The following is a 14,910-nucleotide window of genomic DNA, read 5'->3' as shown; positions in this document are numbered from 1 at the left end:
TGTGTCGACAAATGCGCCTCGTATCAGCACATATACTTCATACGAGTTCATGTGTGTCACAAATTAATGTGTCTCGTATGAACGCGTATAGGCTGCGTACGAGCTCATACGCGTCACAAATGTCACAGATGAACACATCTGCTGCATATATAGTAGTTCACGCGCTACGGAAAGGTGACTTGTATGGATTACATATGTGGCATACCTTAACTGACACGCGACACTCGTGCGTACACAAGAGCTCCGATATGCACCGTATCAGCTTACATCAATCTCGTGCGAAACACATAGCCGCTGATGAGTGCCTCTCATAGAGTGGGCTTTGCTGTTTGAAACACGCGGAAAAGAAGGGATGAACAAGCGATTAACAAGTGCCCAACCAACGCATAAAAAAAACTCCTGGCCTGTTTCAAATATTTTTCTCCTTGATTCTCTGCTTGTGCCCTCCTGTTGTAAACCGCGCCTATCCAAACAGTATGACGTTAGGTGTTTCCAATGTGCTTGGACAAACGTTCAGCCAGAAGGCAAACGTTGCCTTCTGGGCTTAGTTGAGCTAATAACGCCAGGTATTTTCATGCAAGAGCTCCGACTGTAGTTAACAATATGTGCGCAATGAGAGTACTACGATCAATGGTGCAGGCGCTGTGAAAATTAAAATACATACAAATATCAGATCTTTCAGTGCTTATCACAGAGCACATCAAGATCCACAATATCAGTGGAAGTGCAATCGGCTGTAGTTCAGCTCCTTATACCTTAAAAATAAACATTTGTCCTCGCACCTAACCGTCGAATTCTAAAGTAGTGGGAAGCATAGCATAAGTCTTGTCATCGAAATGTAAAGCAGTTTTTGCTATGCCGGCAGTGGTGTAGTGGGTAGTGTAGTGAGCTGTAGATCTCTAGGTCGGTGGTTCGAATCCGGAGCGGCGCGTAGTTGTTTTTTCGCGTCCGAATTTTTTTTTTACTTTCTTTAGTTTACTAACTTCAATGGAAGCTATTTTATTGTTAATTGCCTTATAATTCCACCCCAGCCCTTCCCTTTCCTTTCCCAAAAATTGTATGTGTCATATGACACATACGAGATATTCCATAATCTCGTATGGACCAGACACATATGACACATATATACGAGATTTTTCGATAGGGACGTATTAATCGCTATCGGTTAATCGTCTTCATATTGATTACGGTCATAGATTTCAATCACGCGTCTTCAGCGCGCACTTCGCTTCTGCGTCGCGTGGTTGCTTCGGACGGTAGCAAGAGTTGGGGGGTGCGTACGTCGACTGATGTTTCGGAGTGCGATCGTTTCCTGCCGCCTTGATCCAAGCTTGAAGACGTAGATGCGACCGGCCGTTGTGAAATACCGAGATCTTGCAAGATCTCACGGTATTCTTTTTCAACGATACGGTACTTGCGTTGCTTTGCATTCATGGCGAAATGCAGAAGCTTTGCGGTGAAAGACGAGGACCGCAACAGCCGCACAAAGGGACAGCAGACAGGCAGTACGACCAACATCTCCACACCACAAAAGAAAAACAAGCGCGAGCACTCGCGGCATGACTCGCGGGCAGGGTTGCCGTTGGGAACATTTTAAAAGGAGCCAAAACTTGAGCTGAAAGTAGTCAAAAGTAGCCATGCCATTCCATCTTAGCTGTCGCGTAAAATAAGATGTTTTGCTCATTAATAAATTGAAGTGTAAAAAAATTGATAAAAATTATTCTTGGCGGTGTTGTCAACACTAAGCTTCAAAGAAATTTTTCGAAACTAAACGTGTATTTATCCACCGCTTTACGCATAAACGTAGGCATCCGCTCTCGCTCCCACGTGCGTTCCAAGCCAATCCCAATCCATAGCTTGTGGTCATTTTTCGTTTGGACGTTTGGCAGCAAAGCGCGCGCTTGTGAATTTTTATTTCTTCAAGCTTTTTGAAGTTTGGTGGCGGCACGCGTGAGTCACCGAGGGGAACCAGGAGGCACTGCTTGCGTAAGTATACATTCTGTCCTTTTTCCCTTTCATGTTAGTTGTCAGCTAATATTTACTTGTGAACTTGTCAAGAGTGAGGACAATGAGCACGCCTCGTGTGTCGCCCCTTTATCTAACTTGTCTGTAGGCATCTGTCAGCAGTTGTCTTTTGATTAACTCAGCGGCGCATTGCAAGGTGTAACTGCGTGTAAGGGATGGGGTAATATGAAGTAACACACACGTACACGAAGGGAAGCGCTTCTAAATGTCGTGTGTGTTTGTGTGTTCCTTCATCAGGGTGAACGCACTATCCCGGCAAATCTTGTTGGCGCATTGCTTCTGAGAGGGTTTGTTTCTCACGGCACATCGTACACTTATGTACGTGTATAGATATTATGATCATGATCGCAATGACAGTCGTCACGTGGTTACGGCGCTCGGCTGCTGACTCGAAATACGCGGGTTCGATCCCGGCTGCGGCGGTCGAATTTCGATGGAGGCGAAATTCTAGAGGCCCGTGTATTGTGCGCGATATCGGTGCACTCTAAAGAACCCCAGGTGGTCGAAATTTCCGGAGCCGTTCTCTGCGGCGCCCCCCATGACCAACCAGTTGCCAAGTGCGATGCAGTTGAGTGTTTTTCATCGCCAATTTTTGCTTTTGTGAGGCTAATCGCTTGGTTCAGGCATGCATGTCAGACGTCATAGAGTCGCAGCCTGCATGCCTTGTGCTTGATTGACAAATGCTTCCATGGCAGTGTTGACATTGTTGCGTTGCGAGTCTCCGAGCGATGAGAGAAATGTGACAAGAACAGGATGAATGAACACAATTCTTCTGTACTGCCAGAAGTAATGCTGCTCCTGCCAGTGATCGGTTACAGAAAAAAAATTTAGAGTACTTTTTATTTATGTGTGTCCCTTCCCGCTACTCAGAGCCTTGTATTACAAAGTCTAGATCAGTGTGACTCTACATATAGCGAGTGCTAGTTTCGAGCTCGCTAATTGAACGCGCTTGTTTTCTCTCATCCTCATTTGGTCAATCTTGCGTTTTACTGGTTTCTTTTTTCATCACTATGCTCCTGGTAGACTGCACTCAGTTTGATGTTCAATGCAGTGAAGTTGCACGCCACTATTGCTGGCTGTTATTTGGTTCACATGATAGCAGGCACAGAAATATTGTTTAAAGGGACACTGAGGAGAAATTGAAGTTGGCTTGTATCGACAGAATACCAGCTCCTGATTACAAAAACGCCACTCATACTGACAACAAAGCTCTTGTAACGTAGAAAAGAGCAAGAACCAAAATACAGGTATCGCCGCCACAGGCCAAACTCGCAAGTACAAGCGTGATGAGATCATAGAACAAAACAGTGTTGCTAGAACGAATGGTTCTAGCAACACCAGGAACCGAGAAACCATGCATCACTGAGGCGCAGCCAATGCATGCGCAAATCTCCTTGACGTCGCCAGATGGCGACACGTGCCCGGCTGCTACGCGCGCTCCTGAAGCATCGGGACAAATCAGCGCCTGTTTTCCGGCGGTAGGCGGGCTCCCGGTATTCCGCTAGCGGTAACAAAGTACACGGTATGCTAAAGGTGTCTATTTGCGAGAACTTCGTTGACGACTTCGAGAACGAGATCCATCGTAACGCTGGCAAAACGCCAGTGCAAATGTAATCGAAGCGACTGTAGCGACGGCCGCAATAGCCGATAGATGCCTTCAACGTGCGGCCGGCGGTAGCTTTCTTTTCGGCTGCTGCTAGGCCGCACTGCTGGCAGCCAGAAATCACGGAGTCTGCGTTACGTCATGTGCACGTCATGTTTCACGTCTCTTAGTCCTCTGTCGTCATAGACGAATCCCAAGTTTGAATCAGAGCGGCGGGAAAAACTTTTTCAACTTCGAATCCAAATTTCTTAGAAATAAATGCATCTTTCGCTGCCGGCCAAGTGGCAACAAAGCCATGACATGCCGAACTATCGGATTTTACTATAAAAAAAATATTAATAGTGCTCTCCTCAGTGTCCCTTTAAATAAGTCCCAAATTGCAGGCGCTCGTGACACTTGTAACTCTCAACTCATGAAAGTTCAGAAGTGCGTTGCGAAGTAGAACGAGATGGTTGTAAGAGTACCTGTCAGTTGTCATGGTAGTGTGAAGTTTTCGGCACCCAAACAGGCAAGTGCCAGTAGAGTATGGCACAGACAGTGTCTGGTAAAAATCCTTGTTTCCCCATTAATCTTTTGTCGTGTTTCCTCTGTGCAGCATGTCAAAACCATTCGCTGTGGTGAAGTTTCCTCTTGAGGACGACTGCCTTGCAGTCATTCCTGTCGGATGGCTCACAGAGACAAAAGAAGAGTGCTACTGGCCTGTGGCCAGGAGCTCGGAGGTGACGCGGCTCGCAAAAGCTGAGGCCGAGCCAGCTCTCGGAGGGGAGTGGATGCGTTGCCCAGTGGTCGTCGTTACCACTTGCCATAAGTAGTCTTATTGCAGACATATTGATGGTAGCTTCATCAGCGATTGTAAAGGCCTCTTTGCTAGATTCTGTGAGTCTGCACCTCTGCATGGCTAAATTACGACTAAGAAGTCATGTTGATAGCCACCGCTTAGCCAGCTGTCAAAAAGAGGAGCAGAATGAACTGTTAGCTATTGCACTTGTAAGCTGATGAACTACTTCTGAAACTCATTAGTGCCTTGTTTTTGAAGACCTGTAGTTCCCAGAATTAGTGCTGCACTCAGTATGCTTAATAATATTTAGTACAGAAAGGTTTAGTATGGTAATTGCATTATGAAACATTTTTTGGCACACAAAAAGCACAGACAAGGAAAGAGCACACAATACAAATGCCAGACATCAATTGATGCTTTGCGTTGTGTGCTCTTTCCTCATCCATGTTTGTTGTGCACTGAGACAGTGTTTCATAATGCAAATTCAGAACCAACTCATCCAGCTGTTTACATTTAGTTCAGTTTGAATTGTTAGCCTGTCGCAGTGGCTGAGTGGTCCATGCTGCTGAGCCGAGGGCCCAGGTTACATCCTGTCTGTGGTGAAATGGAGCAGTGCAGAATGCGCTTGTGCTCTGTAATATCAGTGCATGTTAAACAACCCCATGTGATCTAAATTAATCTGGAGTCTTCCGCTACGTCATTCTTCATAGCTTAAAGCTGTTAAATCCTAGGAACCAGAATCACACTTTTAATTGTAAATAAAACAATGCTTCTGCCACATGAGTGTTTCACAGGCTTTCAAACTGATAGTCTGTTGGCCTGAGTGTTGCTATACAGGCAGCTGAACGGGCATCAAGTCAGCAAAGCAGCCCTCGGACATATTTTGTAGTGACAATTCTGTTAAGTATGGATACGTGTTTAATTATGAGGAATTATGTGAGTTAGTTTTTGGAACCCATAGTTTGTACGAGATTTTGGTGCATGGTATTGAGGGTGCCTAAGACTGTATGCTGTTTGGGCAATTAAATATGTGCTCTGGAAAGTCTGCCAGTTTCCTTTCATAAGGTTTCTGATATAAACAGCAAGCTTCTTGTGGTAAGCGGCCGTGATGGTTAGCAGTCTATGGTTGAGGAAGGAAGGACCCGTGCTCTCACTGTAATGTAAGTTATCAATCGCTCGTACGGCTCTTTTTTGTAAAGTAAGTACTTTCACAAAATTGGTTGAGGTATCGTTCCCCAGATCAACAAACAATATTGTACATGCGAAAAGACTAGAGAGAAATAAATTTGTAGTTTGAATTTTCGAGGCAGTATTGTGCGAAATTTATTTAGGATACCAACAGAGCGAGCCATTTTAGTGCAAACGTAGTTTACACGATCTGTCCAGAGTAAATGTTCTTCATAAATGACTCCAAGGAACATTGTAGAGCTGACACGAGTTATAGGAGCTTGCTCGAAGTAAATTTGGAAGTTGTTCGGAACTTCCTTATTTTTGGCTCTAAACAGTATGTATTTTGTTTTCCTGACATTAAGTTCTAACCTATTTGATTTTAACCAAACAGACAATTGGGATAACCAACTATTGGAGGCTGCTTGCAAAATATTACTATCTTGCCCTGAAAAAAATACCTTAGTATCGTCTGCATAGATTATAATGTTGTCTGCTGGATGAAGGTTGACGATATCATTAATATATAATAAGAACAACGTTGGTCCTAGAACGGAGCCCTGTGGCACACCAGACACAATCTGACCGATCCCAGATGAAATACCGTTAATGATAGTTGTTTGAGATCGGTTGTCAAGGTAGCTAGCAAATAAGGTTAAAGGAATGCCGTGTATTCTATAACAATGCATTTTTTCAAGCAATATCTTATGGTTAACCGAGTCAAACGCTTTCCTCATATCAAGGAATATGCCAACTGTTAGCAGTTTATTTTCTATGTTTTCAATTAGCTTTTCTTTGATTTCCAGTAAGGCGGCCTCAGTTGTTTTCTTTTTTTGAAATCCGTACTGTTGCTTGGAGATGACATGGTTTTTGTCGAGATATTGAGAATGTTTGCAGGATCCTACAAGAGCGCTGAAAAAAAGGTGCGGCGCTACGAGTTCACTTCAGCCCTAGAAAGCTCGGCAGTTTCTGGTAATTGAAATTCTCATATTTCTTTATTGATGAGAAATTATTTTGCATACTCAACAAGACGTTCATGTGCAATTCTTTTTTAGGAAATGAGGGCCACAACGATGTTGTACAGCTGCCGTCACCACGTAAGACATGAATTCTCATTTGTTAAGCCGCCGCGGTGGCTCAGTGGTTACGGCGCTCGGCTGCTGACCCCAAAGACTCGGGTTCGATCCCGGCCAAGGCGGTCGAATTTTGATGGAGGCGAAATTCTAGAGGCCCGTGTGCTGTGCGATGTCAGTGCACGTTGAAGAACCCCAGGTGGTCGAAATTTCCGGAGCCCTTCACTACGGCGTCCCTCATAGCCTGAGTCGCCTTTGGATGTTAACCGCCTTAAAACTAAAACACCATTTCTCATTTCTATTTAATGTAAGGTCGACATTGTGTTAGTTTTGATTGGGGATTTATGGTAGTATGCTTGCAAAATCTGGGAAAAAAACTCCACCGTAGCTAATTGCACTTGCAGAGAAATGGAGCGTGCTCAGACTTGGCATCAGCTTTTTACATTTGCCATGCTCTCAGATCAGCAGTGAATCTGCCAGTAACCATTTCGTGGCAAACTCTCTTACCCACGTTAACAGTACTGCGAACAGGTTTCTATTCACATGACATATATTCCGCTCTCTGTGTTTGGTTTCGCCATGACATTTTCTTTTGTGTCCTTAAATGTACCGTATTTTCCAGTGTATAAGACGCACCCGCCATATATGCAGGCTGTAATTGAAAAAGTTGCTATATAAGACGCACCCTTATATAAGACGCACCCCAGTTTTCCCAGTTGGGCTAGTGAGGATCAATTAAACACGCTTGCGCGACCATCACGAAATTCACCGTACTTGTGAGAAATTCTTAAGCAACGCTAAGTGGTCGAAAAAGGCAACACTCACGCCATTCCTGCCCACGTTTTGGAAAAAAAGAAAGAAAAACGAAAAAACTCTCCCACATGTCCATAAGAACATTTTATTTCTACTTAAAACCTTGGAAGTCTTCACCTTCGGATGCGCTATCAAAAAGTTCGCCCATTTCTGGTGGCAACGCGACTGAAACATTCTCTTCGCACTACGTACATGGAGCAAACAAAGTGGCAAAGGGTGGCTGAAAAAAGAACGCCGGCTTGTCCTGGCTTGTCTTGACAATGGCGAGAAGCGTGATTGTCGTCATCTTTTGGCATTTCACATTACTTTTGCTTGGGGCCTCCGAAACGGTGGTGTGTTTGTGATCCCGGAAGTCGTCATCCCCGTCGTTTCATGATAAAGTTCACCTAAAAAAAGTTGCGCACGGTGGTCCCCGTATTGAAGTATTAACCGTGTTACAACCGCTTCATTGCTAGTGATATTTTTTCGGTAAAAAAGGCTTGAACATGAACCTGAGTAATTTCTGAACTCTCTAAAAAAAAAACGAAAAATTCGCATATAAGACGCACCCTTGTATAGGACGCACCAGCAAGATTTTTGAAAAAAGCCGCGTCTTATACACCGGAAAATACGGTACCAATGCACCATGCTGGTGCATGAGAAATGTAATTATTGAAGTACTATAGACACATATTTAAAAAATTGAAAACTGATTTTTCAGGAAAGAAAGTGGTGCAGTAATTCTCTCACATTTCGGTGGACATTCATAAGAGAAGGGATAAAGGAGGGAGTGTGAGAAGAAAGGAAGAAGGAGGTGCCGTAGCGCCCTGGGATAATTTCAGCCGACTGGGGATCTTTAACGTGCACTGACATCGCACAGCACACGGGCACCTCTTGCGTTTCGCCTCCATCGAAACGCGCCGCCGCAGTCGGATCACAACGTTCTTTTATGTGTCATAGGTATCTGCATGATGTGACATTGTTTGTCACGTCAACTACTTGTCATGGAGGTGTCGGTTTTGATGGGTTTTGAATTATGAAGTCTTTGTACAGCCTGTGATTGAAACCAAATTAAAATATCTTTTCGGCCAAAGGAAGTGTTACTATTGCCTGGGGGGCATCTCTATATAACCAGGAATTTGTTTCTGAACTTCGTAATTTTGTGTCTATTGTGTTTTAAAAAGATCACCTGTATGAAAAACAGCCTGGCCATGCAACTGTTCTGTCCCTTCTACAAAAATATCCTGAAGTAGCATTTCTGCATTCAATTAGGATAGAAATGTGACATTGTGGTTGTACACAGTAGTGTGTTCTGTACTTCCTGGATTGCCATCAATGACGCATGTTCATCTCCAGCCCCACTGAATCACGCTGGGGAGAGCGTGAACGAAAAAAGTGCGCCACCCAGCAAGCTGGAGGGGTCGACAGCTGGGACTGTTGATGGTGAGATTTTCACTTTGTTTACTTTTGTGCAAAAAGAGAAATGCAAGCCAAACATGGGGACACAGTGAGAGGACAGAACAAATGCTGCTTGTCCCGTCTTTTCACTGTGTTCCTTTCTTTTAATTACACTCCTATTTTGTCTAGTATCAAGTGACACAACAAAATATAGAAGCTAGATCTTCTTTGCCTTAAAGAAAAACAGAGCAAATTTTAAATTTCTCATTGTACCTGCTGCTGCCGAGCAGCAGTCAACAGGCCCAGAAAGACCTAGAGAATATACTTATTCAGGAAGATATTTGCACGGAGTTCTCCTCAGTGGCTCTTGAAACGGTGCTAGGAGCACATTTCTAGTTTCAAACTATGTGCTTTAAAAGGGGTCACTCTGAAAATCATCACATGTATTTCTCAAAAACGATTGTATTGAACTGAAGTGGTACTGGAATTTACAACCTAGTACTTCCATTGCTTTCTCCTCTTGTGATTCATAGTGGAGTGGTTGTGTGCCCTTCCCAAGAGCTGTATGTTGTGCTTTTGTTGGGTTCTTTTGGATCCTGGCATTTCTGTTGCCTCTCTCGGCCTACATCACCACCAGGAAGCCACTCCTACGAATTGCACTCTACACAGTAGTCCCATGTTCTGTGCATTTGTTTCCTTACCAGCATAATTTGGTCGCTTGGTCGCGGTTGGTCAGCAAGGCCCATATTGTAATTTTTCATTGTCTTTCAAAGTATTTTAAAAGTTTACTGGTTGGAAGTCAATGCAGTGCCTTGGATGCAGCGAAATGTGCTGAAAAAAAATTAATTGCGCTATCACAAAGCTCCCATAAAGTGTGCTGAAGAAGATAAGCAGCCAATAATGGCATGCTCTGAAGGAGGACCTCTTGCTTAGGAAAGAACTGGACAGCCTAACTGCCTTGTGGAGCACATCAGCTGGCTCCTAGTCTTGTCTTGCCTGCAGCAAAATGGATGCGTGGTAAGAGATAAATGTGACCTTGTTTTATTTCTCAACAGTTTGGGACCTCCTGTGCCTAGCAAGAAACATTTGGTCCACCTCTTTGTTGCATTTCGCTTGTCAGCTAAGGGCTATAATTCCATAAGGGCTATCTTTGTTGCAGTTTTAATGCATTGATCCCTGCCAGCACTTGCAGTTAGAACAGATGTCTACCTCCAGCATTTTGGCCAATGTGGGTTTTGCCGTGAGCAATACTTTCCAAATGGTGCAATGCTATATTAAGGGCACAGGCCTGCTCTGCTTTCTCGCTTCTATTAGCACATGCTTCTCATGACACTGGAAGAATCCATTTGCGACTAACTGCTGCCATCTCTGCCATGGTGCAATAGCAGTGGAAATGCCCATGAAGCAATGTAAAAATTGGCGAAGCTCATAGACTGAGAAGTCCTTTACACAACAAGGCTGCAGGTTCTGTGCTAGCTATCACACATAGAGCAGCTCCATTTCACCTAGGTGTTTGTCAGTGCATGGTGACATTTATGGCATTTAAATTAGGCTAGCAAGGAATAGAACATGAATTAGAAGTGTCCTGGAGGATAAAAACTGGGGGAAGTTTAGGAGCATAGTACAGAGTGTGTTGCTGCCTACTGTTAGCCTCATACTGTTCTTTATTGTACCTCAGTGCGCAAATGATATTATTGCGCCCAGGTTAACCCTGCTCTCACTGAAATTGTTGATTGCTTCAGTTTCAGCTACCCTGCTGAAGCTGATGTGCCTGGTGCTGGAGGTCCGACAGCAGCATCGCGACTTAATGCAGCGGTTACAAAGGCTGGAGGATCACGTGCTGCTGCGGTCGGACCGGCAGCTGGAGCAGAGGACTCGGCCAGGGTCCCCCTCGCCACCGCCTCCCACCCTTGCACTGCCCGCATTCTCCCCCGAGGAGTTGGACACTGTGGAAGCTGCCGTCCAGGACGACAGCGTGGCTGCTGGACTGGTGATTTAATGTTTCTGATAATTCGTGTCTGGAAAAAATGAATGCCTACTAACGAATTGCATGAATAATGTAATTCCGAGGTTTGTGAAGAAATCTTGAGCTCCAAGAGTATTTGCATGCCGTGCTCTGTGAATAACATGCTCTTCATAGATATAATTCCTACTGTTGTGCTGGAGTGTGCTGTCACAGTGTGTTTTGTTAATGTAAATGTCTTGTTCATGAAAGTTGCTTGCTGATATACACACTGGCTGTTTCAGTGAACATTTTCAGGAATTCCTAAGAATAGAGAGTTCAAAATAGAAGAAATATTTGCAGGTACACACGCACAGTTATGCAGTAAATTATGTCCACCACTGTTGAGAGATCGTTCCTCCAAAAAAAAAAATTGTTTTCCCATATCGAACTTGCGCTTCTTTAGGAATTTTTGAGAGTGTTCACTGGAACGCCCTGTCGATTCCTTGTGTGGTGAGATTTACTGTTGGAAGCAAAAGTGGTACGCAATGCCCAGCCGGTAGCAGAGCTTGCAAAAACTGCATCACGTGTCGGGACAGCTGTTAGGGGACCCTCTTTATCTGCTCTTTGGCTCCTATCAATTTGTTGGGCTCAGTAGCAGTGCTGAACATGTGGCGCTCGCAATATTGCTTACGGCAAGTGCCAGTTGTCACATCATGTTTCAGCCACGCAATGCAAAGAAAATGCCACCTGCGAGACTGCTGTCGCATCAGAGCGTTTAGGCGAGAAGGAGCGCTAAACAGCAAACCAAGCTACTGATGCTGGTTCTGTGCGAAGCATTGCACCTGTCACATCTTGTAGTAGCTTGGTATTTGGCGGTGCAGTCACAGGCTTTTTTGGGGCAGTTGCTCTCAGATGGTGTCACTCAATGTCATTCGATGTAGTTTTCCAGAGCTCTGCCGGTGGCCGGTCGTTGCATAACAGACTTGGTTCCAACAAATTTTTTTTCTCAGTCAAATATTTCTGTGATTACATTATTGTTTTACATCGATCAACAGCAAAAAAAAATCCCCTATGCTTTTGTTGCCTGTGGCTGCCTTTCTTCGTATGTGTCTCATAACGAGCCCCTCATTTTCCTTACATTTGTCATTTATTGTTGTGCTGTTTTAATTTAGTTCAGCAGTGGACTTTGTAGCTAACATTAAGGATGTTGTAAGGTCTGTTTTACAGGAAGCTGAGCTTTCGGTTAATATACTGTTGCATGAACTGCTGTGAACACAGCTGGAAGTTGGTCCTCTCTCAGCGCGTCTTTAATTTCGGCTAGGTTTCCCAAATAATGGGGCAGCTTTAACCCACCTCTTCCCTGTCTTTTGCTCACATTATGCACATTTCATTACTTAATCTGCTGCCAAAAACAAGCAACATCGTTTAATTAAATGTGGTTGCTAAGCACGCAGCTTTACTCAGGTGCTTGGGGATTTAAATAAGCGCCCTTTGTATAGCATTAATTAGACTGCTCAATTTCAGGGTAGTGAGCCCCGCCATGGTGGCTCAGTGGTTAGGGCACTCGACTGCTGAACCCAAAGACTCAGGTTCAAACCCAGCCGTGATGGCCAGTTTTCCATGGAGGCGAAAAGCAAGGCGCCCGTGTGCAGTGTGATGTCAGTGGCGCATGTTAAAGACCCCACGTGGTCGAAACTTCCGGAGCCCTCCACTATGGTGTCCCTCATCATAGCCTGAGTCACTTTGGAACTTTAAGTTCTACAAACCAAATCAATTTTAGCGTAACGGCTGTGCAGAGAAAACACATCCAGCACATAGATATCTGCAAAAAGCATTATAGTTATAATATAATAATGTCCAAGATGCAAAGCATAATGGGTAGGAGTTGGCCACCTTTGCTTAATCGCTAAAGTTTCCCTGCTCTTAGTAAACTGGAAAAAAAAAAGAATGTCCATATTGGTGGTGGTGCTTTCTGCTGGTAGCAACTAGTCAAGCTATTGTATCATACAGAAATTATGCATTATGATTGTAGGTACTCGCATGGGCTGTTGACAGGTAGTCACACAATTGTCTTAGCTATTCGATTCTGCTAAACTAAATGAAATTATAATTGATGTTTGTGCCTAATAGCTTGTGCACCTGTGGTGTTTCTTTTCAGCGAAAGCAGCTGGTCCGCCTGGGGGGCAAGGGCCTGAGGGAGGTGGGCTCCAACATAATGACCGCCATCATGGGGGTGGCTGTACAGAGGATGTACAGCCTCCATGGCCGCAAGGGCAAGTGGTCATTTATTGCCCTGAAGTTTTGCAAGGTGGCAACAGGTATGTTGTTGCAGTAGCTTTTAAATGAATTTTAAAAGATGAGTGGAAAAACATGCACCAGGTTCTGCTGCACTTTGTTTTCTTTTCTTCTTTTCAGTTGATACTTTACCAGTTTTCTTTTTCATTACAGGTGAATATTTTGTTACTGTTTTTATGGGGGTAGTCATCTGCAGTTTTCTTCCATGTGCATCTGAAGATATATGAGTCAGCAGATGCCTTTCAAAGAAAGCCCTCCCATCAGTCACATCCATCTCTTGTCATGGATCGTAGTCGTGCCTTGTATCTGCCAGCCATTTGTGCTCCCATATGTTAGTAGTGCAAAGTGGTCGACCGTGATGTCGCAGCAGCTTTATACAGTTGGTTAGAAGAGCTTTCAGGTGGATTTTCTCCTCAAGTTGTATTTGGATACTGTAGTCCTTTCATTTTGGCACGCACTTTGAGTTAACATGTATTTGTGGCCTTTTCTGTTTTCTCTGTTGCTGAAATAATCTTGATTTCTGTTAACGAGCAAACTTTTTCTGCTGGCCTAAAATGAACGCTTATCTTATGCAGATGCCATCTGTGAGAAGACGGGGGCGGATGTGGTGGAAGCCCAGGGGTTTATTAGGAAGTGGTTGCCAGGTTCGGTGGACCGTGGCGGCGGACGCAAAAGGCGTTTTGCCGAAGCGTTTCTGCCAAGTACCGCTGCCGGCCTGGCAACCAATGCGAGCCCCTGTGCTTCAGCCCCCAGCACAGTGCCCTCCCTTCCCCAAGCGGCCCCCACCTCCCAGAAATCCTCCTCCCGCGCGGCCCTGGCTCCTTCCCAAGGTCCCGCCTCCTGCGCGTCCCCAGCCACGGTGCCTAATTATTTAATAAATTGTTTCTCAGTTGGATTCTTTCGTTGCCTCATTTTGTTGTGCATGTGTATAGAAGAGATGATTGCAGCTTTGCAATGCCAAAACCCATGGCTTTCCCAATGCGAACATTAACTGGAATGTGAATATTCGCTGAACTGGAAATGCAATGGCATAAACTTCGGGCAAGCGTTAGCAGAAAGGCTGAACAGTGGCCTAATTGTGGTATGTCAAGCCGGTGTTGGTAGAGCAGCTGAAAGTGGGTACAATAGCGGCATGAATGTCGGTTCAGTGTTGGTAGAGCGGCTGAACAGTGGTCTGATAGTGGCATGAATGTCGGTTCAGTGTTGGTAGAGTGGCTGAAAGTGGGTACAATAGCGGCGTGAATGTCGGTTCAGTGTTGGTAGAGCGGCTGAACAGTGGTCTGAGAGTGGCATGAATGTCGGTTCAGTGTTGGTAGAGCGGCTGAACAGTGGTCTGATAGTGGCATGAATGTCGGTTCAGTGTTGGTAGAGCGGCTGAACAGTGGTCTGAGAGTGGCATGAATGTCGGTTCAGTGTTGGTAGAGCGGCTGAACAGTGGTCTGATAGTGGCATGAATGTCGGTTCAGTGTTGGTCCGAACATCAGGCCAAGGTTGGAAAAAGTAACTTTTTGCCCCAATGCCGACGTCGGTACGACTTTCGAGCCGGTTTTGACCAGCATTATGCCAGCGTCGGTCCATTGTTGGTGTGCTGCTTGGGTATAGCTGTTAATGTACGCTCCAGAGAGGCTGCGTATTCCCCATTCTTGACTGCACAGAGAGAGGGTCTGCGATAAATAAGCACGAAATGCGTTAGTCTTCCTTCGTTTTCTGACTAAAAAATTCGCATGCACACACTACTGCTTTGAAAGCCCGCGGTGAAGCAGAGTAGTCAATTATTTTTTGACCTAGGGATCATATCGGTGCTGGTATACCTATTGATGCTGGTCTACATGGA

At 44.8% G+C, this 14,910-nt stretch overlaps 1 protein-coding gene across 3 annotated transcripts; it reads left to right on the top strand.

Moving 5' to 3' along the window:
* The first annotated feature begins 4,758 nt into the window (after window positions 1–4,758).
* LOC149347614 (uncharacterized) lies at window positions 4,759–13,971 on the top strand. Of its 3 annotated transcripts, XM_089587214.1 has the most exons (8): window positions 4,759–6,545; window positions 6,629–6,670; window positions 8,795–8,881; window positions 10,579–10,826; window positions 12,940–13,099; window positions 13,197–13,229; window positions 13,652–13,683; window positions 13,817–13,971. In XM_089587214.1, the coding sequence occupies exons 1-8, from the start codon at window positions 6,437–6,439 to the stop codon at window positions 13,949–13,951; spliced, it is 846 nt and encodes a 281-aa protein (XP_089443340.1). In that variant the 5' UTR covers window positions 4,759–6,436; the 3' UTR covers window positions 13,952–13,971. The 3 variants fall into 3 exon arrangements, with proteins under 3 accessions (XP_089443340.1, XP_089443341.1, XP_089443342.1); XM_089587215.1 differs by lacking the exon at window positions 13,197–13,229; XM_089587216.1 differs by lacking the exons at window positions 13,197–13,229; window positions 13,652–13,683; window positions 13,817–13,971 and adding an exon at window positions 13,230–13,630.
* Window positions 13,972–14,910: the final 939 nt, after the last annotated feature.

Source organism: Amblyomma mixtum, chromosome 4, assembly GCF_055824585.1.
Source record: "Amblyomma mixtum isolate Tamu chromosome 4, ASM5582458v1, whole genome shotgun sequence".
In the NCBI taxonomy this organism is placed as follows: Eukaryota; Metazoa; Arthropoda; class Arachnida; order Ixodida; family Ixodidae; genus Amblyomma; species Amblyomma mixtum.
Note: the sequence above shows the minus strand (reverse complement) of the source record. Positions and strands in the feature narration are given on the sequence as shown.

Excerpts from the sequence above, each read along its gene's own strand:
- LOC149347614 (XM_089587214.1), top strand. The coding sequence starts at position 6,437 with ATGGTTTTTGTCGAGATATTGAGAATGTTTGCAGGATCCTACAAGAGC. Across the intron at positions 6,671-8,794 it reads TGTACAGCTGCCGTCACCAC|CCCCACTGAATCACGCTGGG; the intron begins GTAAGACATGAA and ends GTTCATCTCCAG. Across the intron at positions 13,230-13,651 it reads AGTTTTCTTTTTCATTACAG|ATGCCATCTGTGAGAAGACG; the intron begins GTGAATATTTTG and ends TATCTTATGCAG.